Here is a 14,657-nt window from a genome sequence, read left to right on the forward strand (position 1 = left end):
ACGGTCAGTCTTGCCTACGTAAAAATTGGGCAGCACTGACATAATGCTACATAGACTAAGACTTTGGAGTTACAGTTAAACTTGTTCTTCAGGAAATAGTCTTGCCCCCCCCTAATAATGAATTTTGACCCTGTAGCAATGTGTCAACACTGGTTACATGCCTCACATTTAAATGTCCCCGGGGTGCCTCTGGCCACTTCAGACCCAACCTCTCTCAAGAATGGACAGCAGCTCACACTTTTGAAACCAACATCTCAGTAGAGATAGAACTGAGTAACCCCGTAGTTAGGAATAGTACTGGATCACAAAGGGAGCAAAATTGTTTGAGATTCGCGACTACATTCTCTTTAGATTATGAAGCCCTGATCACAATACTGGGCAAAAACTGGCAGTTGTTACTGTCCGATAGGGATATACAAGTAAAGTTGGGAGACAAACTGCTGGTCACCTGGAAAAAAGGAAGGAACCTAAAAAAAACTTACTGAAAGCAGTAACAGCACTTTTAGAGGCACCCCAGGGACATTTAAATGTGAGGCATGTAACCAGTGTCGACACATTGCTACAGGGTCAAAATTCATTATTAGGGGACGAGACTATTTCCTGAAGAATAAGTAACTCCAAAGCTTTAGTCTATGTAGCATTATGTCAGTGCTGCCCAATTTTTACGTAGGCAAGACTGACCGTAAATTTAAGGAAAGGATTTACGAACATGTTTATTACATTAACAAAAGGAAAATGGAGAGCCCACTAGCTAGACACTGCATTGAAACCCCTAACCACAGTTTCAAATTTAAGGCCATCAACTCAATTGAAATGAATAGTAGAGGAGAGGCATCTACACTTATGTTGGAGAAATTGGAACTTTTGTGGCAGCTTAGACTCAATGCATGCTTTCCACCGGGCTTGAATGAAATGACTTCTATTCTATGTGTGCTAAAACTAAAGAGCCTTTAGAGATAGGAGCTGCACACACACTATTTTTGTTGGATGGTTAAATAATAGATGCTCATTAGCCCTAGGGAGGTTACAACTGCTAAGTTACACTCTCCTTTTATAGGTTAAAAGCAACATTACACAACACAGTTTTTTATGAAAAGATTACTACTTCCACGGGTCCCTGAACATTAGTTATAAGTAAAGTGAACTAACTACGATTTTAATTAATCCTATTTAATTTACTATATGTTCTGTTATAAGACAACAGAACTTTGTTTTTCATAAAATGAAGGCACTCATTTTACCTAATGACTTAACAAAAACAAACTGTTTGACTTCCGTATATTAGGATTATACCTTTAAATTATGTGACTGTGCTTAATTGGCTTAATTGTATTAACAAGTATGAGTCACTAGGATAGTACTTAAACTTGTTTTTTCTTTCTGAGCACTATTGCCTGAAGAAGTTAGAAGATGTGTTTCCTAACAAAAAGCGCTTTACACTTTGTGACTTGGATTCTGTGCAGCCAGATCGTTTTTAACTTTTTATTGCTTGGCAGTTACCGGAGTATGCACCGGACTACTGATTGCTGTAAGCTTGTTTTACTCAGCTGTTAAACCTTGTTGGACTTTGCAGTGTACGCTCGTCTTGTCTTGTGCCTATTAGTTTTTGGACATTTTTAGTAAACATATTCTTGCATCTTACTCTGAAAACCAAAGCCAATCTTATATTAATACAAGAAACACACTTAACTACAGAACAATGGACAGAAATTGGGGAAAAAAATGGATAAGACAATTTATAGCAACAGGGGATAAAAGAAACAGTGCTGGTGTTGCCATAATAATTAAAAATAAATTCCAAGACAAGATACTTGAGACTAAGGCGGACAAAGAGGGAAGATGGTGTTACGTAACATTTACCAACCCAGGATTACCAAAACCTATAATGGTACTTAATCTACATGCATCCTGTAGCAACCAACATCACTTTTTTATGTCACTTTACCAAATTTTAAACCAACTTAAAGATCACTGCCTAATAATTGGGGGTGACTGGAACACATATTAAAACCCAGAAAAGGACAAATGTAACCCAATTAAAACACATAATAAACAAGCCACAATAGCTCTAAATGAACTTAAACAAGACTTTAAACTATATGACCCTTTTAAATATGGGAATAATGAGAATAAGTCCAGAAAATTCACATCCTACTCGCAGTGCCACAAAATGTGGTCAAGAATAGACTTCTTTTTAATCTCAGACATACTCATTAACATGGATCCAACAACAGTTATACACACTAGATTTTTCTTGGATCATTCCAAAGACATTGTTTATCAACTGGGACAAAAAACTGTACTTAGCTAACAGAGGTCATAACTGGTCATTGAATCCTAACCTGCTCATCATAACAGATGTAATAAAAGAAGTTGAAAAAATGTTAAAGACATCCCTTGCAAATATTGCTAGATCCCAAGTTCCAATAGACATAGAATGGGCTGCAGCCAAATCACAAATCAGAGGAGTATTCATCAAAAAAGCAGCATATTATAAAAAATACAACTAAAGGAGGAGTATACATTGAAGGGGAAAATAGAGCAACTGGAAAGAGAACTAATAAATAACCCTAATAGCCAAACTGAAGTTGATCTCCTAAAACTACAAAAGTTCTCTATAGAAACCAGATATCTGTCATTTTATGAGGTAAGAATGTTAGCTAATTACCCAGAGGAAGCACAAATACCATCCAGAGCCTTGGCCAGAATCATCTCTCAACACAAAACCACCTCAAATATATCAGAAATAAATTACAGGGACAAAATCTACACAAGAAATGAAGAAATTATGAAAGTATTCAAACAAATATATTCTCAAATCTATGGTGAACAAACATTACAAACCTCGAAGGAAGACAGAGAGTGCCTTTTTCAAAAACTAAAATTTTCTAAACTAGATTTAGCTCAATAAAAAAAAAACTAACAGAACCTATTTCCATCAATGAGATAAGCACAACAATTAAACATTTAAAATCACATAAGGCCCCAGGACCAGATGGACGTAGTTCAGAATTTTATAAAACTTTCACCCCCCCCAATTGCAAATCAGAGGAATATTAATATCTATGCAATGGCATTTGACAGAGTCAACCTAGAATTTTTACTTCAAACATTACCTTATTTTGACATACCTATCAATTTCATTCAGATCATTCAAATTCTGTATAGCAATCCATACACATCCCTATATATAAATAAAACATGGTCAAATAGAATTATGATAAAAAACAGAACAAGACAAGGATATCCGTTATCGCCTTTTCTATTTATATTAAACAAAATACATACCATAACTTCCCCTCAACACATAACTTCAAAGTATATCTCACCTCCTTCGTAGATGATCTGAACATATACTTGACTACTCTAAACTCAGACATAACCAAAATAATAATTGCAATTGAACAATTTTCAATCATGTCTAACTACAAATTAAACCTCAATAAAACTAATATCTTCCTCTTAAGGCCACCTAAACTTATCTCATTAATACCACTAATAGATACGATAAAAATGAAAGAAGAAACCAAATATCTGGTAATTACTTTCTTTCAGAGCAACAAGGAATTCTGCCAGCATAACATAACTCTTAAATGGCAAAGCATAATGCAAGACTGTAAAAGGTGGAATAACCTTAAACTACTATTTCTGGCCAAAGTATCAATAATCAAAATGAACATTTTTACCTAGACTAACGTATATATTCATGACATCACAGATAACTATACATACTACATTTTTCAAACAAATTCATACCTTCCTAGCAAAATTCATATGGGAACCCAAAAAACCCAGAATCTCATATCAGAAACTAACACTTCCCAAGAGCAAAGGGGGTCTGAACTTGCCAGATTTTAAAACTTGTTACTCTATTATCAATACTAACAGAATATTGAGAATAGTGGAACATAACCCAACAATAAAAACTTGGTCACCTCCTTGGGTGACAATATTCTATAGGTACATTAAAGCACTAGGCATCAATCCCAAAGTGCTTCCCTTTAAAAACAAAAAAGATTTACAAACCTACAACATTATAGATCTCTTAAAACATTCTATAAATATAACACAAAAACTCTTTCATTCCTTAAACCTTGGGCAAGCTATGGTAACACTACAACCCCTCTATAAAAATCCAAATCTAAAAATAAATAACAAGATACTAGACCTTGACTCTTTTCCTCGATTAAAGGACAGAATAATCCAAGATATCTACCCGTACCTTAACTTTACAATCCAAAAAATGAGAAGTAACCTATATCTACCCAAATCATATATAATAATTGCAAGACAAATCAAAGAGTTGTGTTCCAGCTGCCTCCAAAACTTTACTATACTTAATACTGACATGGAAAAGTGTACTCTGCTTTGGAAGACTATTTTTACAACAAAGTAAACAATATCTAACACATATAAAATGATAGGCGAAATCAAATTTCAGAAGGACCTCCTTTTCTCTAACTATTGGAGAAAATTAAAACCATCCATAGACGACCAGCAAATAAGTCATGCAATTAATATAACAGTGAAAAGTATACCCCTTAAAAAATTGTCATACATGTAGCTCATGATAAATAATAATGCATATTTCACACCCAAAATACTCTACAAATTCAATGCATCCAAATCAACATACTGTCCACACTGTAAGGACCAGGTAGCAGACCTAATGCATATATTTTGGAGTTGCAAATGTGTGTAAAAACTCTGGAATTCCCTCAAGATACAACTGCAAAAAATGGGATATCAATCATCAACACTAACATGGGAATTTACCCTTCTACATATTCTCCCATCTAATAGATCAGGAAAACAAGTGAATATGCTTATAATAATTTTCTTACAAATGAAGCTATACATAGCTCTCAAATGGTTAGACCCTACAAATATCTCTTGGGAGGGATTCAAAAAATAGCTACAAAACATCTTTTAGCCCATAAAATAGTAACAGATAAAAGAAACAAAAATATGAAAGCCAGAGAAATTTGGGAACAAACCTTTAACGTCATATTAGCATAAAACATCATACATACTACATAGTAACAAGATACAAAGGAATCTAAAAATATACACATGATCACAATGCCAAGCTATGGACTTGAAATCCTTATTGTATGTGCTGTTTTTATAACAATGGAATTGACTGAGAAAGCATCTATGTATATAGTGTAAATATATATGTTTTATGACCTACATGTTACTATATTGACTACAATGTATAATACTCACCGATGGTCATGGTGTAAGAATGGAAATGATTGTGATTTATATAAATGAAAAATGAAAATAAAAATTATTGAAAAAAAAAGAATATATGTGCTTTTATGTATACCTGCTGTCAGTGTCCTTTTGGATCTTATAATAATTTCTATGATAAAAGTTTATTGCAGGAGGCAAGCCCCTTGAAATCTATGGCTGAGGCTTACCCCTTCCTCTGAATTTATGTATGCTGACTCTATGGTGGCACCTCAGTGAGAAACTGTTAGGTCATTCAGTACAATTCAAAAATATCAATAAAGCAAATTCACACAACAGCCATTTACCACTTGCACGTAAATGCTGCAGTGAAATACAAACTTACAATATATATCTATATGTATATATGAATATATTTGTTACACCCTTGCAAATTCTCTTTCTGTCTGTATGTCCTCCCCACAGTTGGGTAGCGTTCGAAAGACATGTGTGCGTAAATGGGCGTGCCTTCGTTGATTATTCGGTGTCGAACTGGCACCTCGGTGTTTCGTAAAAATCTACTGCCAATCATTAGTGGACCCGAGTGCCACTGTGACGACCCCTTACAGGGAAAAAGCCGAAAGACAAGCAACAACAATATATATATATATATATATATATATATATATATATATATATATATACATACATATATATATTTAAAATCCAACAAGTCCCAAAATACTGCAACTGGTAGCTCATGACTGATAAATTCATTGTAATAATCACACGACGAATAATAAATCCAAGAAATGTTTTTTAATGAAAACAGGTAAGCGCTTTCACAAATCTCAAGTTTGTTTCATCAGACCTAACACCATAAAACATCACTTCCTTTTGGCTCCAAACCAGTAGGGTACCACCACATGCAGAGACCCTTTGATACGATGTTCGGTTTAATGCATTCCAGGAAATATAAATTATCAAGTTGCAGTTTCTTTACTTTTGTGAGTTTGTAATCAGATTCATCCATTCTGCTCATTAAATTCCCATTATAAAGATTAGTATTACCAGTGTCTCCATTTAAGCTCACATTAAGTCACAACTAGTCACTCAAAGCAGGAGCAGCTGGATCCTGTCTAACTGTATTTAAAGCAGAGTTACTTACTTGGCTATTGTCCATCAGTGTAGTAGTTTGTAAAAAGGGATGTAAGCTACTACTTACATTTCCACAATGAACCCCTGAGCCACCATGTTCTTCCATGATATTACCATTTAATTGTGAACCTGTTTTCCCATCACATTCATTTCTAAGACCAGGAGGTTGGTTATGTCCATCTGAAGACTGGGGGTGTAAATTTATTTATCTTAAATGAATTCAATTATATATATTTTTTGTGTGGGTTATATGTATTTTATAGTTATAAATGTCAAAATATATAACAAGCACTAGTTCACATTAGATATGACATTATATGAAATAGTTTTTTTTTGTAAGCTAAGCAGGTAAGCAGGGTTGGACTTGATTAGTACTTGGATGGGAGACCACCTGGGAACACCAACTGTTGTTGGTGTTTGGTGAAGTGGTGTCTTTGCACAAGGTAGTTACAGGATTGTTCTTTGCTATAAAACGTCTTGTGAAGTATGTAATAGCATGGATGTGTGTCTATGTATATATATGTTGTGTCTTTCGGCTTTTCCTATATATATATATATATATATATATATATATATATATATATATATTTTTTTAATGACTTTTTTGCATTTTTAACCTTCACTTGTGAATGGGCTTTTGAGAATACACACATTTCGTGGATTTAATTGAACCGATATACGGAGTGAACTGCTGGGAACCGTAAGGAACACAGAGAGTGTTTTTGTTTTCTCTTAGTAATATAGTATAACCAGGAGAGGTGTATATTTTGCCCTATATACTTAAGTACCATAACACTACCAGAGTATCTTAACTTGTCAGGAAAACACTAAATATAATCACCCTAGCATTAAGCAGGTGTATGTATAGTCTCCTCTTCTTTGGATTCTAGAGTGTCTACTTGCCCCATACCAACAAAGAATCCAGATTCAAGGATGGCTTTCCAGCACACCAGTGAAGTATCCATCATTTGTACCTGTAATGGGTTTGGCAGCAGGAAGGGAATCCTCACAAATAAGACTGATGGGGACAGTTAACAGCTTGTGAACACATTGCTAGGCACCCATGACTTTGTAGCCACTGACACTTCACTCTTCACAGGAGCATCCCCTTCTGTGTGTAATACAGTGGAAGTTAAAAGACAGACATCACCATCACATCCATCAGATACAGAACAATGTGTACTTTCATCTGCCTTTCCTGTCTCACCCAAAATACTAAGCTCATGACCTCCACAGTACATTATGCAGGTGGAAAGGACCAACAGTGCAGCATGTCTATCTCAATTCTAATGAAGACTGTACATTGCATTGAAGTTACAGCTGACTTCCTCCACCTTGTTGGTGACTCACAGAGAATACAACCATGACAGACCTCAAGACTGGGTTTCACTGAGTCAGTCATTAAAGTGCAATAACTCTAGAAGGCCCTACTCTAGTAAAACCTGGACTATAACTGCAAAACTTTAGATGAAAAGTCTAGGGAAGATAAACGAAGGAGGTGATGACTGGAGAAAATGGACATCTTCTGGCAAGGCCAGGTAAAAAACAAATGTCAAACTACTATATCTAGTACCATTATTTAGATGCTTGTGGCTGCCAGATCATGATCAGAAAGAGAGTTATTTTTGCAGCTTGGTGTAAAAGATGTGTCTGCTTATCTCTCTTAGATATCAGCTCAGTCAGAACTCTCCTGTGTTTTACTGGAGTGAGGAAGAGATGAAATTAGAATCCCTTTCTTATTTCCAAGTGAGTAACAGGTTTTACAGTCCTTTGAGGTGCACAGTATGAGGTGGCTTATAGAGGTCTATGAAAAACAGTAGATTTCCCAGAGGAGCTCTTGAGTGCGGAAAACTAAAGCTAAGGACAGAGCTCAACATAAGACCTTTGTAGAGTACAAGTACTTATCTCTCTGTAATGGCTCTTCAAACTATGATAAATCAGCACTGCTGTAGTTAGGACTGTAAAACACCCCCCCATCTGGAAAGTCTGTCTCTTTCTAGACTTAACATGGGACACTGGTGTCATGGTTTGGAGATAGCAAATCTCGTAAAAATTATGTGGGCTTTACTGTGCTATATATATATATATATATATATATATATATATATATATATATATATATATATATACATATACATGCATAAGATTTCTTAGTGTTAGGTTTTCTATCCAGCCTCTCTAAAAATTTGCAGCACTTCTTGAGAGAAACAGTGCTTAAAAGGAATTAAAATCTTGTCATCCATACTGTGAGCATTGAAGTATGTAGACTAGGATATGTCTTTGACCCCTTGTCCTGAGTAAATAAACACACACACACACACACACACACACGCGCACACACACACACACACACACACACACACACACACACACACACACACACACACACACACACACACACACACACACACACCATTTCTCTAAGAAGTGAGAATCAGTGTTGTCTTGGCCAAAAGGGAGTCAGCAGCAGAATCCTTGTAATGTCCCTTTTATCTTTTGAAGTACTTTGAGAATCAGAGGAAGATGTGGAAAGGCCTAAAGAAACTTTCCATTCCAGGTTATCAAGAAAATATCTGCTAGAGTGGTAGTCCCTATAAGTGATTTGTTTACCACAGTGACACTTCCCTTTTAGTCATATACATAAAAAAGATAATGTCATTTTCTATAATGAAGGAGGAAAGATTTTCAGCAGGATACATACTGCCTGATCTTCAGAGACTGTAACCAATGGAACAGTGAAACTGTTCATGATACTGATGGAAGTCTGCATAAACTAACTAGTGCCAAAAACATTCTGAACAATAGCACAAACATAAGTACCTTTTATTCCAGCAAGCTGGCACATGTCCAGGGTGGATATACTGCTCATAGAAGGGGGATCTTGAGCTTTAGAAAGCTGGATGGATGGATGATCAAGACCTTTGCGGAGAAAGTTCCAGTCTCTAAGAATACTCCCATACTGCTCTATTGAAGAACATTGAGTTATATAGCATTTATTCAGTTTTGTTGCTTTCAGTTTTAAATTATTTACTGAAAATATGTTGAAAAATAAGGTGAATGACACATGTTGCTTGAGTAAGGTGATTTTTAAAATACCCTGTGTGAATTTCTGATTTGTCTTCATCAGTGCGCAGTATAAACTTACCTGAGAGTCAGCTGTTGCTTCCAATTGGCCAGCGTGCTTTGGGATAATGCATCCTCTACTGTCTTTATATCCCATTTGTTGGGCAGAATGAGCAACACAGAAAAGCCCTTGTAGTAAGGAAGTTTGACGACAACAGCAGCCAGTATATCATCATAGAATGTACTAATTTCACCTGCCCTTTGCATCAGTGGCACCTTAACAGCGGTGTGCTCACTCACAAAGAAATGCCTATCTTCGTTAGCAGTAGAAACAAAGGGTTCCATCCACTTAGCTGAAAGAATCAAGAAAACAATGTAATGAGTCTTAAGACAATAAGAAGAAGCACAGCTGAATAATATACATTTTAAACCATTTTAATCACATTTATCTAGTAATGAAGTTAGCCAAGTCAAGATTGCAATTATCTACACTGGTCACGGAATACTGGTTTATACATCTTTAAAATGAGACCATTGCATGTTAGTTTTGTTGTAACTATATAACTATTTTTATATGTATTGGATAAGACTTCTAGAGTTTTTTTTTCTACAAAGAAGGTATTGCATATAATGTTTCAAGCTACATGTGAGACTGTTCTACAGGTGACATTATAGTGACTTTCTGCACCTATGCTCATACTGATGTGGGAGTAATCTAAATTAGAGCTGTTTGAAGTGAAATGACACTGAGCAGAAAAGCTGCAGGAGCAAGTGCCATTTTTTTAACATGTGGAGTTTGTTACAAGTTTTCAAAAAGTCTCTTTCCATGGCACCTTTTAGAATATTTCCTCTGTTGTGCACAAATTTAAATTTGAAACCTACACTTTTGAAAATATCTCAGTTCCCCTGAAATACTTTCCAGTAATTAGTCAGCACCTTTTTTATTGCCAGGAATGCCATTCCACCCTCTAAGCCATCTGCAATGGCTGTGTTGTGGTTATTTGTCACTTATAAATCAGTAATTGGTTTGTAAAGAATTCCCTACACGCTTCACTTCTTTGACAATCCATCTTGCTAGCTCCATATCATAGCTTCTTTGCAGGGCTAATTTTATCATGCTCTCTGATTCCTTAATGAATTTATTGTCTGTTGGCATTAGTCTATATTGTCTAATGGCCTAACTCTTAACCACATTCATTTTAATAAAAAAGTGGCTATATGCTACCGAAATTTAAATAACCATTACTGAAGACATCTTTTCTGCATTCACTTCTTTAAGCTATTGGTAAGCCTTTATTCATTTCAGCATTCAGATAGTGTTCTGGAGATTCAGAATAATTGTCTAGAAACTTCAAGATCTAGTTGTCCCGTTAATGTTATTTGCAAAATCGTGAACAATACCACATGACCATACCAAATTAAAAATACATTTGGTATGCCATGATGAAAAGAAATGTTCTCTTGAAAAACAGATGGCTATGGGGTTGAGGGATGATATAAGGATTAAGGTGCTCACCTTAAAGTGACAAAGTACAAAGTTTCATTCTTACCTTTGAAGGGGAAATGAGATAAAATTAAAACGGTCCACAAGCACAATGCTTATCTATAAACTTAATAAGAATGCTCTCCCAATCTATTCTTTTGCATAGTAAAAAAGTTAATTAAATGGTAAAACTGCTACTTAAAATAAATTATATCAAAATACACAGTAAAACAATGTTTGTACAGTCCAGTGATAGACTAGTGATACATTTCTGACGATATCTATACTGACTTCCTGTGGAATTACAAAATTAAAAGTGTGGCAGTTATAACTCCTATGTACAAAATAGACAGTAATCTCACATGTGATACAGCACAACAAGAATTGACTTCTTCTGAGCAAATAAGTCAACACTTTTAGATCTCATTTACTAAGACAAGTGAAAACTAATGAATAGAGTGAGTTGAGAAGAAACCCACATCAAAGCAGAAACCAAAGAAGTTGTAATATGCATTCTCAAAAAAAAAAAAAAAAAAAAACGAGCTTTGATGATGAACATTTCTTTCATAAGGCTGAAATTGTGCTTTAAATGTAGATAAGTTATACAAGAACTTGCATTTGTTTTCCATCTAGTCAGTTTATAGGTCAGACTAGTGAAATATGTACTATATTGGATTTTGCATTTTGCTTTGCTACCAGCCTTAATGAACTTGAAATCTTTCTTAATAAAACCATCAGAACTGACATTAAGAAGAGAATGAAAATTATGATTTGTGTATCTTTCAGATTAAGGCAATGCATTTTATGGCCAACTATGATCTGTTTTGCATACAGTATAGCAGATCATGATTATGATGAGGTTAAAATCCATGCTTTCTAGGTGAATTTCTCAATATCCATTTCTGAAATACAGTGCAACTTGTTTATGATAAGCCCAGTCATAATCCTCCATGTTATTCACCCTTTTCAGCTTTTATGCTCTAGTCTTGAGCTAGAGCACACATGGCAACAACAATAATGGAAAAGCATCAGAAATCCGTAAGACCTTAAAAAGATGCAGTACAATTTGTGCTGGCCCTCCATGCCCCCTCCCAAATACAAGTGCATCAGTGTAAAGTGTTTATTTTTAAAACTTTTGTTCTATCAGAGGTGCACTTAGTTTCTGGCAGCTGTCTGTTTGCAGTGCTAATGGTGTTCTAGCTTTAAATGCTGTAAAACACTTCAAACTCTCTCTAAGCCATAGTATGCTGAATCAGCTAAAACTCCATGTGCTAAAAAGAATTGAATTTCCAGTCATAACTCACTAGTTTTACTTTCTCAAGAAGACTTTTTTACTTCCATTTCTTTAATATATAACAATTGAGTTAAGACTGCAGACCTGATCATAATCCTATATCTTTTGCCAGTTATAGAGCATAATCACTGTACACCATGTACTAATAAAATGTAATAACAGTTCATGAACATTACTAATGAACACATAACCATCAAAATGCACTGGGACATCTATTAAACTTGTAGGAAGAAAAGTGATTTTGTGTACTTGCAGTTCAGTACCTTTTGTTTTTAAATCAGAAATCTATAGATAAACTACTAAACTACATAAATATCAATTTTGGTGGAGATATACAAAAATGTTCCTGTCACGTAACTTGGAGATATATTGAGTCACTTAATATGAACAAAAGGAATTCTCATCCAGATGCTGCTTTGAAAAAAGAACTGCAATTGATGACATCTACCTTACAGGAACTATCTTTGAAGATGGGTGGCTTTAAAATGACTTAGAAAACCTCAAATTAAATTCTCAAAAACAGACTGATACTCTTACAGAACTACCAAAGGATGATCAAGCCTGGAACACAGTGTCACAAGAACTCCACCAGGATAATCAAAAACCTTTTATTGAGCACTTTTGTCAGGTTGTGACCAAAGACTTCACAATACAACAAAACTTAATATACTCTTGTTAAGTATACTAAAACCTGTGAGAACATATGCCATAGTAAGCCAATGAAACTTCTCATAACATTAATTATGAACAGACTTTCTCTATCTAACACATCACATTTGAATTCATGGACAAATTTTAAAGTCATCATTATTCTGTCTAAATATAGTTAATATCAATTATGGCAGGTACCACAGCTACGAGTGCTGTTTGATCAATCCTGATATGTTGTGTGTGGATGCAGCTGTGGCTGGCAGCTAGTACAAACGCCATTATTATTCTGTCTAAACATAGTTAATATCAGTTATGGCAGGTATCACAGCTACGAGTACTGTTTGATCAATCCTGACATTGTGTATGTGGATGCAGCTGTGTCTGGCAGCTGTTATATATTCATCTCCGGGAAGCTGTGGGTTGCAGCTTGTGATCAAGGTTTACTGATGCTTGTGTATCAAGAAGAGACATTTGGTGTTTTATCCTGGATCCAGGGAAAGGGGGTGGATAGAAATGTGATTTGGAATATTTTGGCAGAGAATGGTTTGTTTGTAGGTCTGCTGAGTGAGATGCAGGAGGGCTGGAAGAGTGTGTTGTCTCTTTGTGTGGCGGCTTTTTTGGGAGTTTTTTTTTTCAATCTGTTTGCTCTCTGTTCTTTTCCTGGCTGCTGCCTCGCTGAAAGGGAGGGAATTTGGGCTTGAAGCTGCAGTGAAGTGAAGCTTTGCTTCAGGTGGTTTAAGCAGGTTTGTAACCACCCATTACTGGGTTTGCAGGCAGGGGTAGTATGCGCACACATCAGAGTTTTAGACTTCACACACTCCATGACATCCATGCATCTGAACCCCCCCAATCTTTTATTCTATCCTCTTCCTAACATTATGCAAGCAATATCTGGGAAGTATGCCTATAGTTGGTCCTTCATCCCAGCAGTATTTATGCATTGGCCCCTAGTTCATGCAGTAGGACATGGGGAGCATGCTACTGGGATTTGTCACTATGGCCTTGCATTTGTTTCTGTTGACTGTGTTAGTTTGTTATTTGGGACCCCATGAGATACCATACATTGGCAGTACGGGTGAAACACAGGCCTTTGACAGAAGACTGCAGGCCATTCAGTAGTAATGCAGGCCAACTCTAGCAGGCCAATGCATTCTGTCATTCCTACATTCCTACATTCCCAGGCTGTGAGCCAGTGGATTCCCCTAGGGTGACAGGGTAAGTGTTTGAGGTGTTAATGGCAATAGTTCCTGTACATATTGACCCATTGGTCCAGATGCATGCAGGAAGCTTTTTACAGCTAGAGACACACCTGCATAAGACACCTCTTCAGCATGCTGCATTCTGTGGGTATTCCCATACAGAAGTGAGGTCATACTGTACTCATTCCCAACAGCAAGGATATGGCCTGTGATAAACCTGTGGCTGATGGTGTGGTGAGCTGAGTGCATGTGTGATATGGAAGCTACTTGCAGCTGACTCACAGATATACCTGGGAAATTCGCCTTATGCTGCCTTGTGCAGGGACATAGGCAGTCTCTCATTACTTCATAACTGTGCCTTTTGTGATCTGCCAGTGTTTGTCCAGACTACATCAGTATCTACACAGACAACTAATGTGCTGCTAACCTGTATGTACAATTCCAAAGTTGTGTGCAGTTGACAGTTACATTTTATACACTCTGTCTAGGGTACTTCCACCTGTGTACTATTTGTATGTATGGGCCCACATTCATGGCATGTCCATCTTTCAGACAGTGACAGATATTGACATCAGGAGAGTGAGTATGGACGACTGCTGACATGAGTATTGCTGAGAAGCATTGTGGTTGGCAC

General features: G+C 36.1%; 1 protein-coding gene across 1 annotated transcript in view; it reads right to left on the reverse strand.

Moving 5' to 3' along the window:
- The window catches only part of LOC122803917 (corticosteroid-binding globulin-like), a 303,498-nt gene that overhangs the window by 245,640 nt on the left and 43,201 nt on the right, over positions 1–14,657 (reverse strand). The window contains exon 2 of the mRNA XM_044073598.1: positions 9,479–9,749. Coding sequence (XP_043929533.1) covers positions 9,479–9,749 — 271 coding nt within the window. The remainder of the gene's footprint in view (positions 1–9,478; positions 9,750–14,657) is intronic.

This window comes from Protopterus annectens, chromosome 6.part0 (assembly GCF_019279795.1).
Source record: "Protopterus annectens isolate FY-2018-M chromosome 6.part0, PAN1.0, whole genome shotgun sequence".
Taxonomy (NCBI): Eukaryota; Metazoa; Chordata; order Ceratodontiformes; family Protopteridae; genus Protopterus; species Protopterus annectens.